At 36.5% G+C, this 21,709-nt stretch overlaps 1 protein-coding gene across 5 annotated transcripts; it reads left to right on the top strand.

Annotated features, from left to right (window-relative positions):
- Nucleotides 1–437: 437 nt before the first annotated feature.
- LOC114876797 (Y+L amino acid transporter 2) lies at nt 438–21,228 on the top strand. Of its 5 annotated transcripts, none has more exons than XM_029188623.2 (13): nt 438–773; nt 4,224–4,358; nt 7,582–7,832; nt 8,562–8,808; nt 13,747–13,872; nt 15,208–15,346; nt 15,654–15,777; nt 15,901–16,101; nt 16,346–16,420; nt 16,929–17,088; nt 17,168–17,260; nt 17,472–17,527; nt 17,949–21,228. In XM_029188623.2, the coding sequence occupies exons 2-13, from the start codon at nt 4,334–4,336 to the stop codon at nt 17,949–17,951; spliced, it is 1,500 nt and encodes a 499-aa protein (XP_029044456.1). In that variant the 5' UTR covers nt 438–773; nt 4,224–4,333; the 3' UTR covers nt 17,952–21,228. The 5 variants fall into 5 exon arrangements, with proteins under 5 accessions (XP_029044456.1, XP_029044457.1, XP_029044455.1 ...); XM_029188622.2 differs by lacking the exon at nt 438–773 and adding an exon at nt 3,398–3,518; XM_029188624.2 differs by lacking the exon at nt 4,224–4,358.
- Nucleotides 21,229–21,709: the final 481 nt, after the last annotated feature.

Raw genomic sequence — 21,709 nt, 5'->3', positions numbered from 1 at the left:
TTGTTTACGAAGGTAAAATGGGTAAATTTAGGGGAAAATTCTTGATTTTTGCTACATCTAGTGAATTACACTTAATTATGGGCCCACTACCCTAAAGAAAGGTCCTAGTTACGCCAATGGATCCACCCCAGACAGGAATCTCAGTTACGCCAATGATCAGGATTCCCGCGAAATTGAAAGTTGGAGGTTAGCATTCGCGCTCAAAATATTTCAATATCGTTCATTTTAGAAAATATTTAAAAAACATACGATATTCCGTAGGATACCTGCATATACAAAATGTTGGTTTTACCCATACGATACTTTATCTACCCATCACTGCGCATAACAGAATCACATATAGCGGCAGACCAAAAGGAGGGACAGAGAAAGATAGACGGAGAAAGAACCGACGACATGCGCCGGTCCTCGTTGCCTCACGTTTATAATGCGCGAAGCCCACGAACGGAGCGGAACGTTCGACGACGGTCATTCAGAGCTCGACCAGTGTGCTGCACGTTTCGTGGCTCCTTCACGTCCTTGTTGTTTCGTCGTGTACACGATCCGTGCATCCGCCCTGCCTTCGTGATCAGCTAAGTTGGTCGTGAGTGCTGGAACAGATCGAACCAGAAAAGGGAACTATGCTCTGAGGGTGGACCTCGTGTCGACGACGCTGGACTCTCGCTCGTCTCTCCGGTGATTTTACTTCTGTGATTCGTCGACCAGTGGAAATTTCAGGACTTGGTTTCATCTCCAACGAACCAACCACTTCCACGGATTTTCATAGATACTAGGTGAGTGATGCAGTCATAAGTTTTCATGCACGTGTGGCGGTTTGGATGCGCCGTTCGAGACGCGGTTGATTATCGACGATGTTGAATGAAAAGTAGTTAAAGATTGAACGCGATCGATTGTAAACATCGAGATGATAGGACGTTAAGTAATCGCGATGCTCGATACGATTGAATCGAGTGAGTAATGTTATAAATTATATTCGCGTATGTCGAGTAACGCCGCTCGGAGTACGAGTTACGTTTCTCGAAGATCGAACGATACGATATGTCGATAGTATTTCCGTAATAATTCTGTTTTTCTAATGTGATTGATGCGAAATTCGCCAATATTGAATTGCGCGTTGAATTGTTTTGGTTGAATGGAAGCAACCCCCTCTATGGAGACATGTTTCTATTAATAATGATTTTTCTATTGTATCGTGAGATTCTTTGTTTGACGGTTTATTCATCACTCCGTAGGGTCGTAGTGTGAACCGTTGAACGAAAACTGGGTACGGAAAACCCGGTCGGCGACCCACGTGGCCTATTGATTTTCTTGCCCGCCACGCCGCTGCGTTCACAGTGGTGAAAACTGGCCTTTTCTTCATCCCTTAGCGTCCCCTACGAATATTACCATTTTCTTCGTCGTAAATCAATCGAATGCGCACTTTTCTTTTAATTCAATTGCAATTTTTCATGTTAATCGTATCTATTAAATGAAGTTACAATTATGTACATATGTTTCTGATAGTAACATTTTAAATATGCGCAGTTTAGGGACATGTTTAAACAGCATACAGCATACAGGTAATCGAATAAACTGATTACGTTTAGGGGGACAATTCATCATTCTAGTGTTACTAAACACACTTTGTCACTTATCATAACGATTGGTTGGTTTTCTGCAAACGGATCGATAACATATATTCTCAGCGACGATTTGAAAACGGTTAGTTACATTTTCCGATAGACATGTCGGGTTATTCCCATACCCTTAACAAACAGTACACTGATACCTATGGGACAAGTATCTGGTAATATTAAATATTTAATATTACTATTTAGTGATATTTAATTTTTTACGCAGGTATTCTTCTCTTCGTCGTATGAGGTTCGAAGGTTACAAAATTTCTTAATGGTAATAATTTTTATTTATTTATGTTAGACGAAAGGATTGACAACAATACTTCATAATGTCTGGTGCACAGGTTGTGTTACCGTTAGACGGTGAGCAGAGATGTCGGTACGGGATCAATAAAAACTGACGTAATGTTTCAGGAAAGTTTCGGGAGGTTCCAAACTCGTTGGAATTTCATGCACGTGCACAGGAATAACTTCTTTTACAGAGACAGCAACGTTTCCGTTCTTACTAAATTTTCTGATCTACTATCAGCTATTTGACTTGACGCATACAGAAAAAGACGCACGGAGAAATATTGACATTATTTCCATATGAATCGTCACTTCTGTTTTATTGTATTTCACATGTGCTGTATTGTTTATATCACAGTTACAAATTTCATTTCTTTTCATTAATATTTATAAATCATTAACCGCGTTAGAAACATCAGTTTCTAAATGACTCATATGGTAATAAAGCACTGTATTGACAGCTGCAATTAATTTTCAAGAAATTTTATCGTAAATACGTAACAAATTCATGGACAACTTTGTTGATAAGGAAATACGTGTTTATATTTAGCGAACGATAAAGATTACGCTGTTCGTGGTTTCAAATAATTTAAACGATTCACATCAAAACAACCTAAACTGTCAAAATGGCGAATTGTAAATTTTCTATCATAAATTACAAATCTGAACAAGGTGCTGTTATTAAATTTTATGTTGACTTTCGTCGAGATAAAGAATTATAATATATGATTATTTATTTTGAATTTTCAAATAAGCGTTCATTTGACGCAGGTTGTGTACTGTAATGGAATCGATTATCTCGAAGTCGTTACTCGAAAGGGGGGTTTCATAGATCGATTATGATGTTAGTACGAAAGAAAAGTTTGAACGATAAAAGAAACTAGGTTCAAAGCAGCTTCATAACGCGTGTGCGTGTATTGCGGTTCGAAGCAGTACGAGTGCTAGACTTGTCGTATTAAGAGTTCGAATTAAAGAGAGGGTTGCTAGTGAGTTCCGTTTTGTAAATGCTCCAGAATAAAACTGTTTCATTATCTATACTGATTTGGTTGCAAAGTTCTCATAATTTCATGATTATTAAAGCTTTTCGATTTAAGGTATGGCAGTGTTGGTATTAGGGCCGAACCTGCATACCTTTTACAAAAAAAAAGAAATCGGATTGCATCAGATTTGAACAGGTATCTTCTTTTACCTTTCTTTTACTGATTGCGGTCAGAATTTTGTACAACGCATTTCTTTTTATCTCAGAATATGAGATACAAGGAAATTTAATATCGTGTTGTGACTCAAACGCGGCTCCATGTGTGATTGTTGACACCGAGACCCACGTGCTTGTGCATATACGCTTACGATTGCTCCTTTCGAGCTGGATGATCGATTATAGATTTTCGAGGGGTCGCTTGCGATACGACTCAACAAGTAGTCGATCGTTCTAGGATATCTATATTTACTATCCATCTATCTATATGTATATATTATTTCTACATACACGTTAGATAGGTATGCTGTGATAGGAAGAGGAAACACCAAGTAAATATCGAAAAATATTCCCCCAAATTTGTCAGGCTTATCAACACTGGGAAGGTTCTAAAATTTCAAGAATTATTTCTATTCCAGGTAATGTAGATACCAAAATTTAATACTATCACTAATAAATAATCGATTTAAAACCTAAAACGAGATAATGTTGCGTTTAAATATTCATTAATGCATTAAAAGACAAGGAAATCTTGCATGGTTAACAATGTATTGAAATTAATCTCTATACGAGTTCTACGACAACGTCCGTTACTTGTATACATACATAGTATTATATCTTAATTACTACAATACGAAGAGCAACACAAAATGAAATAAATAATATAAACAATTAACAAACAAGGCAATACCAAGATAAGGAAGTGCTAATTAAACCAGGCATCGGGAATAAAACACACAATTATAATTATAAATGAATTTCACGGTGAAACTTGTCGCGTCGTTGAATAACAAAGCTTATTCGGTCGTTCAGAAAAACACTTCCGAGAACGAATTCGTGGACATTCTTTTCCCGTTACAAATTGAGCGTGAATCAGTGCAGCAAATTCGATCGAAAACATAAACTATAATCGTGTTCTTTCTGTTCGAGATCGGTCGGGTTACAAAACGCGTATCTCGACCCGGTGGATGTGATTACATCTTTTTGCTCGATCCGTCGTGTAAATAGGAGCAATACCGTGATCGTTCAGCCATTCGCTCGGTTGTTTAGTATCAATCGTGCTGTTTAACGATGCTAAATCTCGTTTACATTGTGTACGATCTTTTATTTGCTTTTTCCCTTAGAACATTCAGCAAGATTTATGTTACGTGTTTCGAACGTGTGTGTTTTCCATTGAATCGATGATTTTACGAGTTCAATAGGATCTGGAATTATCGGAGCAAGGATATAGAAGATGCGGGACACGTATGGGACATTTGGTACGTGATAACATTATGAAGACTTATTGTTAGATTCATTTTATTTACCAAATTACAGGGTATCAGTGAAAATGTTGTTACATTCAAACAGGGCCGTCCCTGAGATTTCCGAAAAAGGGCCCCCTCACATATATGACATAAAAAAAGTAGCTCAAATAAAATTTTTAAAATTAAAATTAAAACTTCTATAACTAATTTAGATTTGCATTTACATCGATTAATATTCAAGTAAACATTACTCTTCTTGCATTCTTAGACGTAAAATCGTCTTATGGGGGCCCTAGACCTTGGGGGGCCCTAGGCGCCCGTCTAATCTGCCTAGGCCCAGGGCCGGCCCTGCATTCAATTACTAAATACCTATAAGAGGTGATATTCTATTTATAAGTAATAATCGAAAACATATGTAACGAAAGATAATTTATTGTTAGTGAAGTTTCATTAACGACTCTTTATCTGGACTTCCCGTCGAGGAATGATTTCACTGGAGACTTCACGATGATTCATGTCTGGAATCGCTCACTGTCAGACGAAGTATACGCGCAAAATATTCAAAAGTGAAAACAAGGTAGCGTGATTAATTAGGAGGAAAACTTACGACTAACTTTCGCCATCTCCTTTCATCGTATCTTTTTTTTTTTTAATAAATGAAGGATAGGTGTAGATATTTTACACCAACCTTTACATCATCCTTTCTTAACTTCGTTAACAGGTTGATTCCCTCTCTTTCTCTATTTAATTAGTGCATCAATATTGAATCTGCGACGCGGATTACAATTGACCCTCAACTGTCAAAGTAACAATAAATCACAAGAAAGAACAACTCCCTCGATACGGCAACGATTTTCGCATTAACATTCACCTGTTCCCCCCGAGACACTTAACCAGTCGGCATTCGTTATTAAGCAATTAGAAAATTTATGGAATTCAAGGGATAAGTGGCGGTTAACAGAGGCGGATTAAAGAACTGGTTTGTCACCTTCGAACATGTTCACCAGGTGATAGAAAGGTGTGTATCGACGTTTGTGGATGCCATTGGCTGATTTCAGTCGATTTGATACGAAGGAAGGTAGAAGGAGTTGGGTACGATTAACGCTAGATCCGAGTTTGTTTCTTGATAAGTGATCTAGCGGTGAATCGATTACCATGAACGAATCGTGGATCTATCTCGATTGACCACGTTGCGGTATGTGGACAAATTATATCACAGTTAATGACTAATATAACTCCAATGATTTGGTTGAAATAACGAGCTTAAGCGTTCAGGTTCGAAGTGCAACATGCTGGTCAACGTGTCCGATTTGTAAAACGAGATTCTATGAGTTATGTGATACGGTGTCTGTTTATTCTATGCGTTTTTTCGTTTACGTGGACATGCTTCAATAATAGTAAGTTATAAAATAATTATTAACCATGTAGGTTCAATTTTATATTTTAATAATTACACCATGGATCTTGGTACTCTTTTTTAATTTATAATGTTATTGTTTCGTTATCAGAATTATTTTCTTTTGACAATTCTTCAATACTTCTTCTCTTCACTGATTTCTAATCAGGTCTTTAACAAACCCAAGAATAAAATGAAAAATAATAGAAATTTGAGGAGTGCCACTTTAATTACAAGACTCATACAGAAGCGTAATTAATAAACGATCGATCAAGAAACCTAGAATCCGGTAGATAACTTCTAGAATATCCGGTATGTAAACGCGTATTAACGATCGTAAAAGTCAGCGAACCGATCGAAAGGCGTGCGTTGACGTTCGCGAACACCATTGGCCGATTTCGCGATCTCGACGAAGGAGTGTACTCTCGATCATTGAAATGAAAAAATTGCAATGACGCGAACGTCACGTTTGATGATTGTATTACGTAGTTTCTTGATCGGTAAAACGAAGAAAGAAGCGACGGATTTCCTTATCGTTTATTTTTCATTTTTTTCCCAGAATTTGTCGTCGCGAAGAAAGTGGAACGTAAATAAGAAACTATCTAACCCCTTGAATAATTACGTTCTCTTTCTGGATCGAATGTTTCTTGTAAATACATAAAGCCGCACGTGTTTCTCTTTAATGCAAATCCAATTCCAGAAGGTCGAGTCTTTGTTTCTATATGAATTTCTTGCTGCAGGAAAAACGTGACTCGATCTCGTTTCTCGAAAAATATTTTGGCGCGCAGAATTTCTTTCTTACCTGATTTTCATTTGGAATTTTTGCATATTTTGACACCTTTCGATTTGCAATATTGCTGAATTCCTCGCGCAAAAATCTGATGATTGTGAAACTCTTGACACCGTATATGAGTTTGCTAAAATGTATCAGAGAAATTGCTTTATTGCGAGTACATTCGCATCGCTTTCGTTATCGAACGCTACCGATCAAATTTCATTTTTTTCCCAAACGAATGCAAAAAAAATCAACGCGTGTCGACTTAAAACGCACGCTATTTAAAGTTAACGCAAAAGTAAAGATAAAAAGGAGACCGAAATTTATATTTATCAAACTGTCTACTCGAGCTATAAATCTTCATATTACTCCGAAGTTTATGGCACCTCTAACTCGATAACAATTCAGTATTTCCCGTAGTGATTTTTAGTGAAAAATACATAAATTTATATCTTTCACTACGTCTCTTGATCACACTTTGTTACAAAACAGAAGCTGCTGATTCAGCAAACTCCTCCCAGTAGATTTTACGCCGTAGGATCTTTACTCAGCGAGAGTTGCATTATTCAAAGGGACGATGGAAACTCCAATTTCTCAGCTAAAACAATGATAACGAAACGTTTCTTCGTAACGATGCTTTTATCTAATGAATCGAAGAAACTCGATGGGAAAAGTATCAAAACACTCCAGCCTTGAATTCGTTGATTCTTTTACTTTATTCAACAGGTGTTTTCGAGAAAGCTGATTAGCTAGTTATCATTCGAAAAGTTCAAGGTGGACACTCTTTGTATAATCAAAAGCAATGCTATTTAACTATCTCTGTATTACACAACAGCTTTGAAGTGGAGAATCTAAGCTAGTTAATAAATTTATTTTCATTTTTATCACGGTGTTTCAGTTTTCTGATAATAGATATACTAATTACCGTATTTTAACAAGCATTTGCATAACCAAAGCTTTATAAATAATTAATAATTTTCCTCGTAATCGGCACGTGGACGTTCCGCGTTTTGCAGTTGAATTATCAACTGATATTTAACTAATGTTTTTATTCTACGTTTCAGGGAGGATGTCGAAGTCGGGTAGCATCAAGGATGGCGAGAAGGGCCCGTACGACCCGGTTCCAATCACGGACAAAGGAGCAAACGACGAGATCAAACTCGAGGCGAAGATGTCCCTTTTAAACGGCATCACCGTGATCGTCGGTTCGATTATTGGTTCTGGCATCTTCGTTAGCCCGACCGGTGTCCTCAAGTACACGGGAAGCGTGAACGCGAGCCTCCTAGTGTGGACTGCTTCCGGTATTTTCTCCACGGTACGTAAAACCCTGTTGCGCGATCGATCCGCAAGCAGTCGTTCACCCGGCGATCGAGTTCAAAACTCTCGATTATTGTAAGTTAATTTGAGTATTAAATTAACATGTATATCATTTCGAAGCTTGAAGTTTAAGTAACAAGCATTCATTAACATTAGGTTTACAATTACGCCGCGCCAACCGCTTCAGATTTCAGATATTGGGTTCGAAATATTTCCACTGCATTCTTTACTTTTGACATTTACTTTGATTTTATGAGTCGAACCGATTTACCAGGATTAATAATCAATTTACGATTGCGTCAAATTGACGCGTATCCGTAGGGATTTACATTTTTATATTTATCACTGAAGTAATGCTTTTATGAGTCCAGCCGATGTACCAGGATTAATAGTCAATTTACGATTGCGTCAAATTGACGCGTATCCATGGAGATTTTCAAGATTAGAAGGCCTGGAAGAAAACTAATTTGTCTCGTTAATTGGATAAAAGTGGTAGGATAAGTGGTAGGATTAGCATAAATGATAAAGTTCAAAATACGTCAAAATGACGCGTCTTGTAAATCTAGTGTTAATAACTCTATTACAAAATACATGAGGATTAGAGAATCATCCTCTAGATTACTATGTAATAGAGTACTGTTTGACTCAACCGGTAACACGGTGAGCCAGGGTATCAAAGGATTAATGTAGTCTAACGTAGCCATAAAGTATATTTTATCGCCAACAGGTAGGCGCATACTGTTACGCGGAGCTGGGATGTATGATCAGAAAGTCGGGCGCCGATTACGCGTACATCATGGAGACCTTCGGACCTTTCCTGGCGTTCATCAGACTCTGGGTTGAATGTATGATAGTGCGACCTTGCAGCCAGGCCATCGTGGCCTTGACATTCAGCGTTTACGTACTGAAGCCGGTGTTTCCAGACTGCACGCCACCAGACGATGCAACGAGGATATTGGCTGCCTGCTGCATCTGTGAGTGAACATAATTATATAGAATTTATTTGCCGTCAGAGTTCATTGAAGTAAAAATGTAATAATAGAAAGCTAAAAATGGACTCTCCGTGAGAGTAGCAAAGGAGATGATTTGATTAAGCGACTGTTATGCTGGTGAATGATAGTGAACCGTCCTTCCAATTACAAGGAACAATTCTTGGAACACCACCAAAATCTGACGATCTCCACTGATGAAACGAATTACATCAATTAATGTGCAATCTTGAGTCTGGTTGTAAATTTAGAAAAAGAATGGATTTTACATTCCATGAGATAATATATAAATCATTTTTGTAATATATATGTTGTCCAGGCGTCTTTATAGTTTCATAAATTTCTTCTACTAAAAATGAAAAGAATGAAAAATTTCCTTGTTCTTCCAGTGGATTTAAATCATTCGAGGCTTCAAGCCTCCTACAAACACTCCAGAAATATTCTCATTCCCTGTGGAATTTCTTCGCGTGGGTAGGAAGATCGCCAATATTCTAATGGTCGACGGAATTCTATTCACATTGTCCTTGGACATTTTTTTGCCAAAGAAAATCCGACTTCTCTCTATTGTCGCAAAATGAAACACAGCTTAAGTCCTTCGAGAAGCTTTCACAGTTAATACCGTGACTTCTTACGAGAGCAATTTGTAATTCCCTCAATAATAACAGCCTTGCAATTGTCTATCTTCTTGTTTTCATCGAGATGGAACAGTCCATCAGGATGTCTCACAGCAACCATGCAATTTACAAGAATCTAACGAATCCCCAAGGGCTTTTTAAGCTGAATTTAATGGTTCAAAATTGCGCTGCGATAATTTATAGATCACTGTTATCTAGTCAAACCTTAGACACCGTAAAATATTTGAAATACGTAACAACTTCGTTGGGAAGCAAGTAATTCCAGAGGTACTTGAAGTTACGTTCATTAAAATTCTAGCAACATTCCACTCGTTTCTGTACGAGCAAAAAGTTGCCGATACGTGGATCGCCAGCTTGTCTCGATCCCGCAACACGAGCGGAAAAAGCGTATTTTTTGGGAATCCTTTTCTTCGTTGGTAAATGCCACACAGCAGAAGGATATCGCGTTTCTGTGGTCGCTGCTCTTCCGCCTGTGTTCAGATCCCTCCTTATATATCGTTTTACAGAATCGTAAATAGTATATCTATATTATACGCTATTATTATAACGAGTATATAGGAACTTGAAAAATTTGTCCACTGTTAACCCGTTCCTCGCACTATACTTCTCTATGGATGCCAAAAATTCGTCCGGAAGGTCGGCGACGCATAGACTTTAAAAATATCTTTTACAACCTTCTTTCTCAAATTATTCACTGTCTCCAGCCTTGAAGATGTTAATTAATGTTAAAATCAACAGGTTTAAAAAATTTCCATAAGATTCGTCTCACACCGTCGACTCTCCACGACGATGAATTATTCATTCGTTCATTCATTCACCTTTGCGATTATCCGCCACCATCTGGTAACCGTTTAAAATCTTCTATGCCACGGTAATTTTCCTACGTTTCTATTTTTGTTCTTTGTAATTAAAGTAGTGCGAATGAATAGTAATTTCGCTCGCGTCTGCTTCACGCATCGAGCATAAAGAGGATTTTCCAACAAAGTATCACACTTTCCAGGGAACGTTCCGTTTAATTTCCGATGAATCGTTTCGCGAACAAGGCTTCCTTCCTGTAAGAACGAAATGAAATCTCGTTTCTGTAGCTTTCATCCTGTCTACTTGTAATTAGGTCTTATTTTATATTTTCTTTCTTTCAATGAGCTTTCTTTTGGAAAAGTTTTGTTCTTGTAAGAATTCATCACAAACGTCGTGTAAGATATATGAAAAATTATAAAGAATTTCTATTGTGAAACATCCTCACTCTCGTCAAGAATCCACATAAAAAGCTGTTGATTAGATTTTAATTACCTATTTGTTCTTGGAAAAATTCGATTTAATTGATTACCCTTTATTTTTCGTTCCAATGTTCATCTACGGTAAAATACTGATTGATTGTTTTTTCTGTATTTTTTCGTATTACTGATTGCACGTTGCATGAGTAGTGACACCGAGGAAAATGATTTCCTAGAACGAGTTTCCAGTGATGAAGATCAATAATTACTAATCCCAGGGGAGTCTACGTGATTTATGAAACGTGAGATTATTCCTTAGCAGTTAGTTTATCTGCATGTTATTTACATTTCAAGTGCTTCAGTTTCATCAGATTCTTTAAAACATAATCTATATTGTTCAAAAATGTGAAGAAGAAAAATCGAAAAGAAACTTGACAATAATCCGTACACCAGTGTGCCTGTATCAATTGATGCCATCACTTGACCATCTAATTTACGTTCACGTCATGTTATTCCTCCAGTGTTTCTTACCACTTAAACTTAGGAGGGTCAATGGTAGACCTCACCTAACCCAAGTTAATTGGTTTACAATACATATTTTACATTCTTTAATAATTTAATCTCTTCAACATTTCAAAATACTACAATTTTCACTATTCGATTGATTTTGCCTACCAACTATCGTTTGCGGAGTTGGACTTCCGGGGTGCTCTGGGTGAACAGGGCACCCCGGAAGTAGAACGTGCAACCTCTTGTATCTTGAAAACCAAAAAGTATATTGCAAAATGATAGAGAACTTTTCAATTTCTTTTGTCAAGAAAAATCTAATTACAGGATTAAAATGAAAAATATTTATATATTTTTTTTTAAATATTATACTGCATGTAATTCTCTATCGTTTCGTGGCCGTTTTTCATGGATCCTCCAAGGGTTAAAGACACCCCACTGTGTAATTATTGCAATTAACAATATTTTTGAAAGATACTGTATATTTATCGATTTGATCGAAACGACGTCGAGTCGTGGAGTCTCGAGGAGGCAGTGCTCTCGAGTGAAAAGAGACTGCGGTAGCAATCACGTCCCATTGCGATTAAATGTAATCTTCTAATAACGTGTCAACTGGCAGCCACAACAGCATAATTCGCCGAAGGGGGGCTCACGGGGTGAGGGCGAAATGAAGAGCAGAATAGAGAAGAGAACGGATTGAAAGAAGACGAGCGAGGGGAATAGAATGGAAACGAAAGAGAACGAGTTAACAAAGCGTGTGCAGTGCTAGTCTCGCGATATTCTTCGAGATGTTGCATCAGTCGACATTTTTTTTACTTTTCTTCAACGTTCGCTAACGAACCCAGCAAGGACAGCCTGGTCAAACAGTCGAACCCAGTTGCTTATATAAAAATCTTCCTCGTTCCATCAATTTTATTTTAATTTAATTTTACATTTCCATTTCATTATTTATCATCCATAAGAGACTATAAATTCTCTATCTAGATGAGAATTAAAAGGATTGTTTGGGTGAAACCTGATCATCCAAAGTCATTAATTATAGATCCTCAGATTTTTCAATCCAATGTAACAAAATTTGCAAGTTGGAAAACTTCTTCCACGTGTTACAGTTTCCTTGAATATTGTTTGTCGTGACCACTTAAGTCACATTATAACCATGGACAATAAAGTTACCATTCTTAGAAGAAGCCTGACCGCAGGAAGTGCAAAATGTGCAGTAGGTTGCATCAGAACATTTTGTGGTGACAATTGCTTAACAATGAACGAAGTCTTTTAGGAGATCAATAAACAGAAGAGAAGGGGGTACGTTTAATTTTCGACGTAGAGAGTCTCGGAATAGTCATAAATAGAAAAATGAAACAGAAAAATTTTGAGAATTTCATGCGGAATGTGCTGTATAAATATAAATTGCACAACTTCTGTGTTTTTTTTTTCGCTTTTTCTAAATGATGGAAAATTTGGACCAATAAAAATTCAGGTAGCAATATGAGACAGTGTTACTTTCGGGAAAAATAAAATTAGAAGCATACATTTTATTATTAAATAATAAATTTTAAAATGTGATAGTAATATAAGATTGTCTCATATTGCTACCAATCAAGTATCTTATATAGTTCTTATATTCTTATATTATCATAGTTCTAGTGTTAATAATCCTTTAAATTCTCGTTTTGAATTTTGATAACTATCTTCGAGATTTAGATGAAAGGGGCGAATTGATTACAAAGTAAAACTACGTATAACTTAGCTCACCTGGACAGATGGTTCTTAAGGTAGCAGGTCGATAACCACCCATGCTGGTTTCCACCCCCTGTGGTCGTCATGGTTGGTTGGACTGGTGCCAGTTAGTCTAAGGCTACCGTATGCAACCGGTTCCATGAATTAAAATGTTGGTAAACGTTAGTGTTATCGATCTGCCTGTTGTGGTTTGGAAACGAATGGACTAGTCAGCGATCTTTGATAAAATGGCAGAAAGTCCATCGCATCCAATGCTGATAATAATACGACGATGGGTCATGAGGATAGATTTAATTTCGACTTTGGAAGAAGACTTGATTACTGATTTTTCATTTATATCTTTAATCTCAACACAATTAGTTTCAAATTTTTAATTAACGCCACTCGAAACGACACAGTTATCACTGTTAATTAACATCCGTTAACCTTTCCTTATCACAATGAATGGAATCAAATGTTCCAAGAGAAAAGTTTCGCCAGTAATCGCGTGCCATCGTTGCGTGTCTCACCTGGAAAAGAATCTATCTATCTAATCTATCTCGTCTGGGAACAAATGACAAACCCGATCACGTTGATAGGTTTCTCCGGTTCATTCCAGCGGCTAATGAATCTAATTAACGTGCGTCTAAATTGATTAGTCCGTATCTCGCTCTCGGTTTGTTTCTTAACAAATTCTGATTCTATGATTTAGAATCGTTTAGACGTAAGTTGCGTCACGAGTACGACAGGGTGTTGTACGGTAAAGGGTTAATAAATTTAATTTATTTCTACTTTAGCGAAATTGCATAAAAAAAAATTAATTAACACTTTTTATTAACAATTTTGTCCAGGCATCTTGGCATTCATCAACTGCTGGGACGTAAAATGGGCGACCAGAGTGCAAGACGTTTTCACCTACGCCAAGTTGCTCGCACTCTTCATCATTATTTTCACCGGGGGTTATCAGTTGTTCAGCGGTGAGTTCAATGCTCTTATTCATTTCTTCCGTTATTAACAATTTTATGTTAGAAACTCTGTTATCTTCTTAAGTACCCAGAGATAGAAAATGATGATTAATTGGAACATGCGGGTGGGTCCGCACAGGTCACTGCGGCCAAATAGCTACCAGGATATTTCATGATGTCTATGAACTATTGTCTGACTTACAGAACGTCCAGTAACGCTCGAGGCTATATCATTTCGACAAAAAGAAGTTCTTGCACAATCTTTTTCTCTGTACCCGTGACAAAAGGAAACCTAACTTTCTCTCCACTCTAAATAGAGTTGATCGATCGTTATAGGATCTTTTCTGTCGTGTCATTTTTAGTAAACGGCACGAAGAAAGAGTGGAACTAAATATTTTATGTAGAGTATCGAAGGTTTGAAAGTTTTTGATGGTGCGATTGCCTTCGAGAAATGCCTGTAAGAAATACAAGGTTTTTATTCTTGATACGCGAGGCCTTCTTAGCTAATTTTTTTCACATTTCTGTCAATTTTTTACTGATTTAGCGTAGTTTAATAGAAAGAAGAAAGAGAAATAAATTGAACAGAGTATTAATAACTTTGCAAATTTTAATTGAATGCTATCAAATTAAAAAATAAAATTGCAGTATCGAATAGAAATCGAAAATTAAATCAGAGTTTGCTTTCTATGTCAAGTGTAGCCCTGTTTGTTATAAAGGCAATGAAAACGTCTTGGGCAAGAACGAGGAAGCTCGCGTTATAATGTTTCACCACCCACGCCCACCCTTGAAGCAGTATAAGACTGTTAGGCGTCTTTTCATTTGCCGGACGAGACAATTTGCCCAATCAAAAAGGTGGGTTAAAGACGCAGGAGATCTCGAGGTGTGTACGCTTGTTCGTGCACGAGGAATCGCTTGAATTGACCTATTCAAACGTTCAAATGCCTCTTCTTCTTCCACTGAACATCGACGTGAGAACCATTTTTAGCCCTCCGAAGACCAATCGTTCAGCCAACGACAATTTCAATTTAATTTCCAGTGTATAAAATCTTCTGGTTTAAAAATTAATAGGTTTAGCTTTAATTAACATCATTGATGGGCCCAGGATGGGCTTGGCTGCCTAAAAAATGGTGATTGGGTCCCTCGCTATTCTAAAATTCTGAGATACTAAGATTCCATGCTTTATTTCCAGATAGAGTCAGCTCGATCGCCTTAGTTTCACAATTCTTTTATGAGATTCAGGCGTTTGTTTTTGTCGGAACGTTATGAAAGATATTGTGAAAGAAACGACAAGTGCATACCTTCGAATGGCTCGCGTGTCTGATCGATTACTTTTATTCCATGTTGCAGGACACACGCAGTATTTCACGTTCGACAACACGAACACAGAAGTGACGTCGATAGCACTCAGCTTCTATTCGGGACTATTCGCTTACAATGGCTGGAACTACTTGAATTTCATCATCGAGGAACTGAAGGATCCTGTCAAGTAAGCAATCCACCAGTCATTTCGCCAAACAGTGATAAAAAGGGAGATAAATCAATGAAAATTCAAACTTTCAACTCTTCTCTTCTTTCTGAAAGAGGAGAAACGTTATCTCTGTAGGAATCTCTTGCAATGATCACACCATATGAACTGGTATGTCTGTTAATTAAAAAATACGGTCGCAAAGCCCGCCTTCTTTAACTTTGACACGAGGTCAATTAAAGGGTTCTTGCTCCCTGTTCTTTTGATTTTCGACACTCCTCAACTTATTCTTCGATTCTGACCATATTTCTTTTCGTTTCTGTTTCAGAAATTTACCAAAAGCCATTGCCATCTCCTGTGTTCTGGTCACTGTAGTCTACGTTTTTGCAAATATGGCCTTCTACACCACATTGAGCCCTGTTGAAGTTCTGGGGAGCGAAGCTGTTGCAGTGGTAAATTGATAATTTGTTGAAGAGAATAGCTGTACTTAATTGCTACAGTGAAAATCACCATAAAATAATCAAATTCCTATAATTGTAATTACATAATTAAAAAGGATTTTGTATTTCTTTCAGACCTTCGCCAATCGCCTGTTTGGTGTATTCGCCTGGACGATACCAGTATTCGTGGCCCTCTCGACGTTCGGCGCCGTAAATGGAATTCTTTTAACGTCCTCGAGACTTTTCTACGCAGGAGCATGCGAGGGTCAAATGCCTGAAATATTAACGATGATCCAAACTTCCAGGCTGACCCCAACGCCGGCCGTTCTCTGCATGGTACATCCTGCCACTTCCGATATTTCAATCTCCCAGAAGTTGACCGTAATAAAAGAGAAAAATCCTAGAGGTTCTCTTTTATACCGTTGGTCGGATTTTCAAGTTTAAGAGTAATCTCGTAGAGAATGTTTGTGCAATCTTCTGGTCCAGATTGCGATTGACCGAGAATGTTCTGTACAATCGAGATCGAAGGAAGTGACAATTGCGAGCGTTAATTGGAATGTTGGTGTTCAATTTGTTCCAGGCCCTGCTGTCTATGTTGTACCTCTGCTCCTCCGATATCTTTGCCTTGATCAACTACGTCGGTTTTGCTACCTGGGTACGTGAAATCATTTAAATCAACTACATTTTCAAATTAACATAAATTAAGAAGAATATTTTTCATTTGTTGTTATTGATTTATGATGTAAGAATTAAAAAGTAAAATGAAGTGCAACGAATGGAGATCGTTTAAATATATTTCTAAGAAAAACTTGCCTTGACACAGTGCAATTTTATTGGTTGTTCAGCAATGAAAATAAAATCGGGTAATTGCCTGTCATTACGTTCCAAGAAACGCAATGGATTGTTGTACACAGGTCAGGATATACAAGCAGAACGAATACCTGCTCGCCACGAATTATTAGCCCAACCGGACGAGTGATAATTCTCTAATTGACTCATACTGTCCAGTGTAATTGACAGTATTGTCCGACTTTATAGCCGGACATAAGCGTGCCCACCTTATTGCGACTCGACTGACCGTCGTTGAAATCAGAAAAATTTACTAACACTAATGCTTCTACTAATACTAATACTTATATAATTGTTTTCATATTTGTTTGCAGTTGAGCATAGGTGTATCTGTATTGTGCCTGCCATGGCTCAGATGGACTCAACCAAATCTACCCAGGCCAATTAAAGTGAATCTCTTTTTCCCAATTATTTACATCCTTGCCACCCTCTTCGTAACCGTGGTACCAATGTACGCCAGTCCTGTTGAAACAGGTAAGTTTATCCGTCATAAATTATATCACACATCCAAGACAATTTATATTAACAAGAATTTTAATTTTTTATTTTCTAGGATACGGTTGCCTGATGATATTCTCATCCATACCTGTGTACTTTATGTTTATCGCGTGGAAAAATAAGCCAAAATGCTTCCAAAAAGGAGTCGGTAAGTGGATTATTGTAATATCCTTATAATAAAAGGAAAACATTTGTCAGAGAATTTGAGAATCACTTCTGATTACATAGAAATTGAGCTTCAATTGTTCTTGTTTTATTCTTTTTATAATTTCATATTCGTTTGAGTTTCTTAGAAATTTAGAAAGATTCTTATTATAATTTTCTTCTATTTTTGGTTAACGTTAAATGTGTTCCCACAGGCGCCGTTACCAAAACTTTGCAGAAGCTGATGGTAGTCGTCGGACCAAAGACTAAGGTTCAAAAACACACTCTAACATAATTTTACTCTTGTCATGTCACGCATGCTTAATATTTATTTTATTTACATCAATTTAAAGAATATATGAGTATAAGTTCTTTAAAAAATCAATCTTCCTTTTCCTTCTTTTTCTTATGAAATAAAATTGTTTAATTTCTGTAATTACATTTGAATACTTCTATGTTTTAAACGAGTTCAAGTTTAATTTTGCATGATGCACTCACAGTCAGCACCACACACACTAACTCGTACAGCTGTCTCACAATGGTGCACCAATAAAATTTGTGACTAATGTAATCTTTGGAATTAATTATGTATAATGAAATCTGATAATTAACTTCTCTAATCGTGATGTCATATTCTGTATCGGTAGACCCTTGTTTGTATAATCATTAAAAATATTATTTTTCTTTTGCAGTAAGCGTCACGAAGTTCCTGCAGAAAATAATGCTGGTCGTCGGCAAGTCGAAACCCGCTCAGGTTTAATCAGTCAGAATGGATCCACGAGAGTGACTTCCGGTTCTAAGGCAACGGCAAACGAAGCGAAGTTTCCGGAAACCTCGTAGAATCTTCTTTTCTTCAACAATTCGCAATTCGTAGGGTCAGATTAATGACTGGTAGACTTCAACAAAATACAGTTTGAAAATTTAGAGTTGATCTACCAAATCGTGTTCTAATATAGACTCTATTAAACGAATTGCAAGATGTAAGGAAGCATTCTACAAGTGTAAAATGGTGACCTGCCAAAAGACAGCCATATTTTGATGCAGGCCACCTAAGAAACTAAGCAGAACGGAAGTTCTCTCTTTCCTGGATATCATCCCTGCTGCGTTGACATCAAGATTTTCGCGAGATTATATCACGCTCGCGATTCCAGCGGAGGTATAGTAATATATAAGGGTGTTAACACAATAATGATCATAATTTACAGTAATGATCCACTATACTAAGTTAATGATATTAATTTGTAAAAGAAGACACTTTAGTGTCACGTATTTATGCCACTATCTTTTTTAATTTTATTTCTCATTTAATAATTATATTATTGTTAAAAATATTTCCTCTGTAACTTATAGTCATTATTTCTCTAACACTCTGTAAATACACAAAGAAGTACCCACAGGTTTCTAGAATTACAATGAAAAATTTTCTTTTTAATATTGATTGTCTTTTTAATAATTCCATAAACTTTTGGGTACATCAACAGAAAATGATCATCAATTGAAAAGTGTATATGTTAAAATAAGGAACATAACATATTCGCCTCCGTTGGACACGCGACGTGTCCGATTCTTTGCAACGATTTGAACGTATGTATGTATTTTTCTTTCATTCCACGATGTATATCATTTCCATTCACGCGATTCGAGCCTCTTCCTCTTTCACCATAGGCATCGATTACGTCTTCGTTAGCTATCCCATAAAAAATCGTCAACGATAATTTATTGTTCGATCACAGCAGACAATTCATTTGATTTTCCCTCCTTCTCGTTCAAATTGAGAAACAGACGTATTGTTTTACGTGCTGGTATTCGATTATTAAACATTGTACTCGCGTTATACATACTGCCATCGTGTGCAAAACAATGTTCTATCGGAATTAGTGGAACTCTTGTTATCATTCTGCCAATTGTACGCTTTCCAAAGCGTACATTACAAATTTATCAAATGTATGTATTTGTCAAGCAATCAAATTTTGATTGTATTAACAAAATGTGTATTATTATTGTAATTTCGACGTCCGGACCTGTTGGCAAAGTATTAAAAGACCCACCGAGCAAAGAAACAACATTTAAAAAGATGCAATAGCGATTCAAGTGACTCTAATTATTCAAATTCACGGTTTTTTAATACTTTTTTAAGCGAGCAACCGTTTTAGGATGATTTTAGTCGCATTTCAAGCCTCTATTTACTTTCTTTTTATTTGTATTTTTATTCATTCATTCCTTCGCGAATGTATGCATGCGTTTGATGAGTGCGTTTATTGTTGCATGCACAGATACGATAAGAATTTGCGTTGAGAATAATGCGAATTTTTATCCTCAACTGATAGGATAGGGTCAGAATGATTCATGTTTAACATTAAGCGATTTTTATATCCTTTTGTTTATATTGATCACTAAAGACAATTAAAAAAAGGCAATTTTAGGTTGCCATTCATTAATTCTATAATCATTGAGTTCACAGTTTTATGGCAAGTCCGAAAGTCCATTTAATCATTCAATCAAATATACAATGGATCAAAAATGTATTGAAACATCCTGCTTTTTTGCAATTAGTTCTTTTTAAGGTACCACAAGTAATAATAAAATTGTTGATAAAATTAATTATCAAAGTGCCAAATACTTTTCTGATCCACTGTATAATTACATTTTAATTATTTGTTAATATCTATAAAATCTTGGTAGAAAATTGGTCCAAAACAAATTTTATAATGAATTTTAGTCCAAATGGATCTCTGACCACTATGTGTGATATGCAGTGACTCACACAGTGTTCAGTTTAAGTTTGATAAGTACTGATGTCTCTTATATGAACAATTATGTGAGACACTGTATTTAATGGAGAGATAATTATGACACATTTTCTATATACGTTTTGAATTCTACTAATTCTTAAGAAGAATGTGTCATCTATGTTACAAAATGTAAGACGTCGTTCTTAAATTTTGAACTTCAAAAATGAACGACTATTAAATGGCCCAATGATATTATTCATGTATGAATTGCGAGAGAAGCGAAAAAAATGAACAAAATTTTAGCATATCCTTAGCGAAACATTATCTAGGACCAAAAATATTTTCTATCGAGTGTTCTTATTGAAAAAGACACATGGTGCATCCATAAGGATCCTGAAATGAAATTTTAATTATTGTCACGAAATTCATCTGATACGTTAGCCTCGTCGACTCGTCTAAATTGAAATCTTCTCGTTTCTTAAAAGTATTTCGAAGTTCGTCGAATCGCTGAATGCTCAATTTTTTCCTTTTTCTTTTTTGATCAGCGATCGTCGAAGTTCGAGATTCATATCGACTGAACCAGACAATAATTCTTTTTTTTCTTGCACAATTTAAAAAAATGAATGGACGTATCGGCGGCGCTATCAATTAAATATAGTTTCATGTTTTAGCGGTATCTGCCATGATCATATTTCGATCTCGAACTTTTGTGAAACAACCATAAATCAGGGTGACTGTCGATACGAGGCCTAGTCAATCCTTGATAACTCAGTATTTTTCTTAAAACGCAGATTTTTCTATGTAAATGCGTGAAAATATAAATGGAAATGTGGTAGAAAGAACGTTGGATAAATCTCTATCAAAATTATCATGATTCTTAAACTTTTGAAACAAGTAAGGTACATGACACAATTCGCTGACATAAAAGTATCACAAAATACCATTTAAAAAATCGTGTATATTTTTACATTGATAGCCACTCTGATACACGTGACAATAATAAAGTACTAATTATGTAATTAGTAAACATTAGGTAAGGTAGAACACGAAGAAGGAATTATTAGAATTCGAACGTGTCTTAGTATTTTTCCTTTCTTCGCTGTTTTTTATGTTCAAACGAAGAGGAAGTTTGGACACTTTGCTCTCTATTTGTGTGAACAGTGGTTGCATTGCTCTTTTCTGTAAAAATTAAAAGATTTGTACATTGGAAAATGGTGATAAATTATTATCATATTGCAAATGTAATATACAAGATGTTTGCGACCTGATGGCTCAACCAGAAACGGCATAAATTTACATAAAAAAGTAAGTCAAACATATAGCGTGATATTTTTCGTAGGTCATTTTATTTTTGACTAAATTTCTGTCTTTAAACGTCCCGCCATTTTCTTGGGGGTGCACGTAGTGCCATCTAGCGGCTGGTGCTAGAACTGCTAAAAATTATTCCTACTTTTAGTTTCAATTTTCGCTGCTAGAGAGCGCAAAATTCATGTGTTCGAAGCTGTCGGTAAACTTCTAATAATGTAGGCATTGCACAATGTAAACGAAAGTTCGGTCCTGAGCGTTTCGCTTTCATTGAATCTTTACTGCACAAGGGTGAAAGTAATCGGTGGTAACGAAAATCGGAACTGAAGGTAGGAAGAATTTTTGCGTCATCTGATGGCAGAACCGAGAAGCTCCATTTTTTAGCACCAACTACTAGATGGTATCACTCGTATTTC

The sequence above is a fragment of the Osmia bicornis genome, chromosome 9 (assembly GCF_907164935.1).
Source record: "Osmia bicornis bicornis chromosome 9, iOsmBic2.1, whole genome shotgun sequence".
Classification (NCBI taxonomy): Eukaryota; Metazoa; Arthropoda; class Insecta; order Hymenoptera; family Megachilidae; genus Osmia; species Osmia bicornis.
The sequence above is the reverse complement of the archived record's forward strand: the minus strand, read 5'-3'. Positions and strand labels throughout refer to the sequence as shown.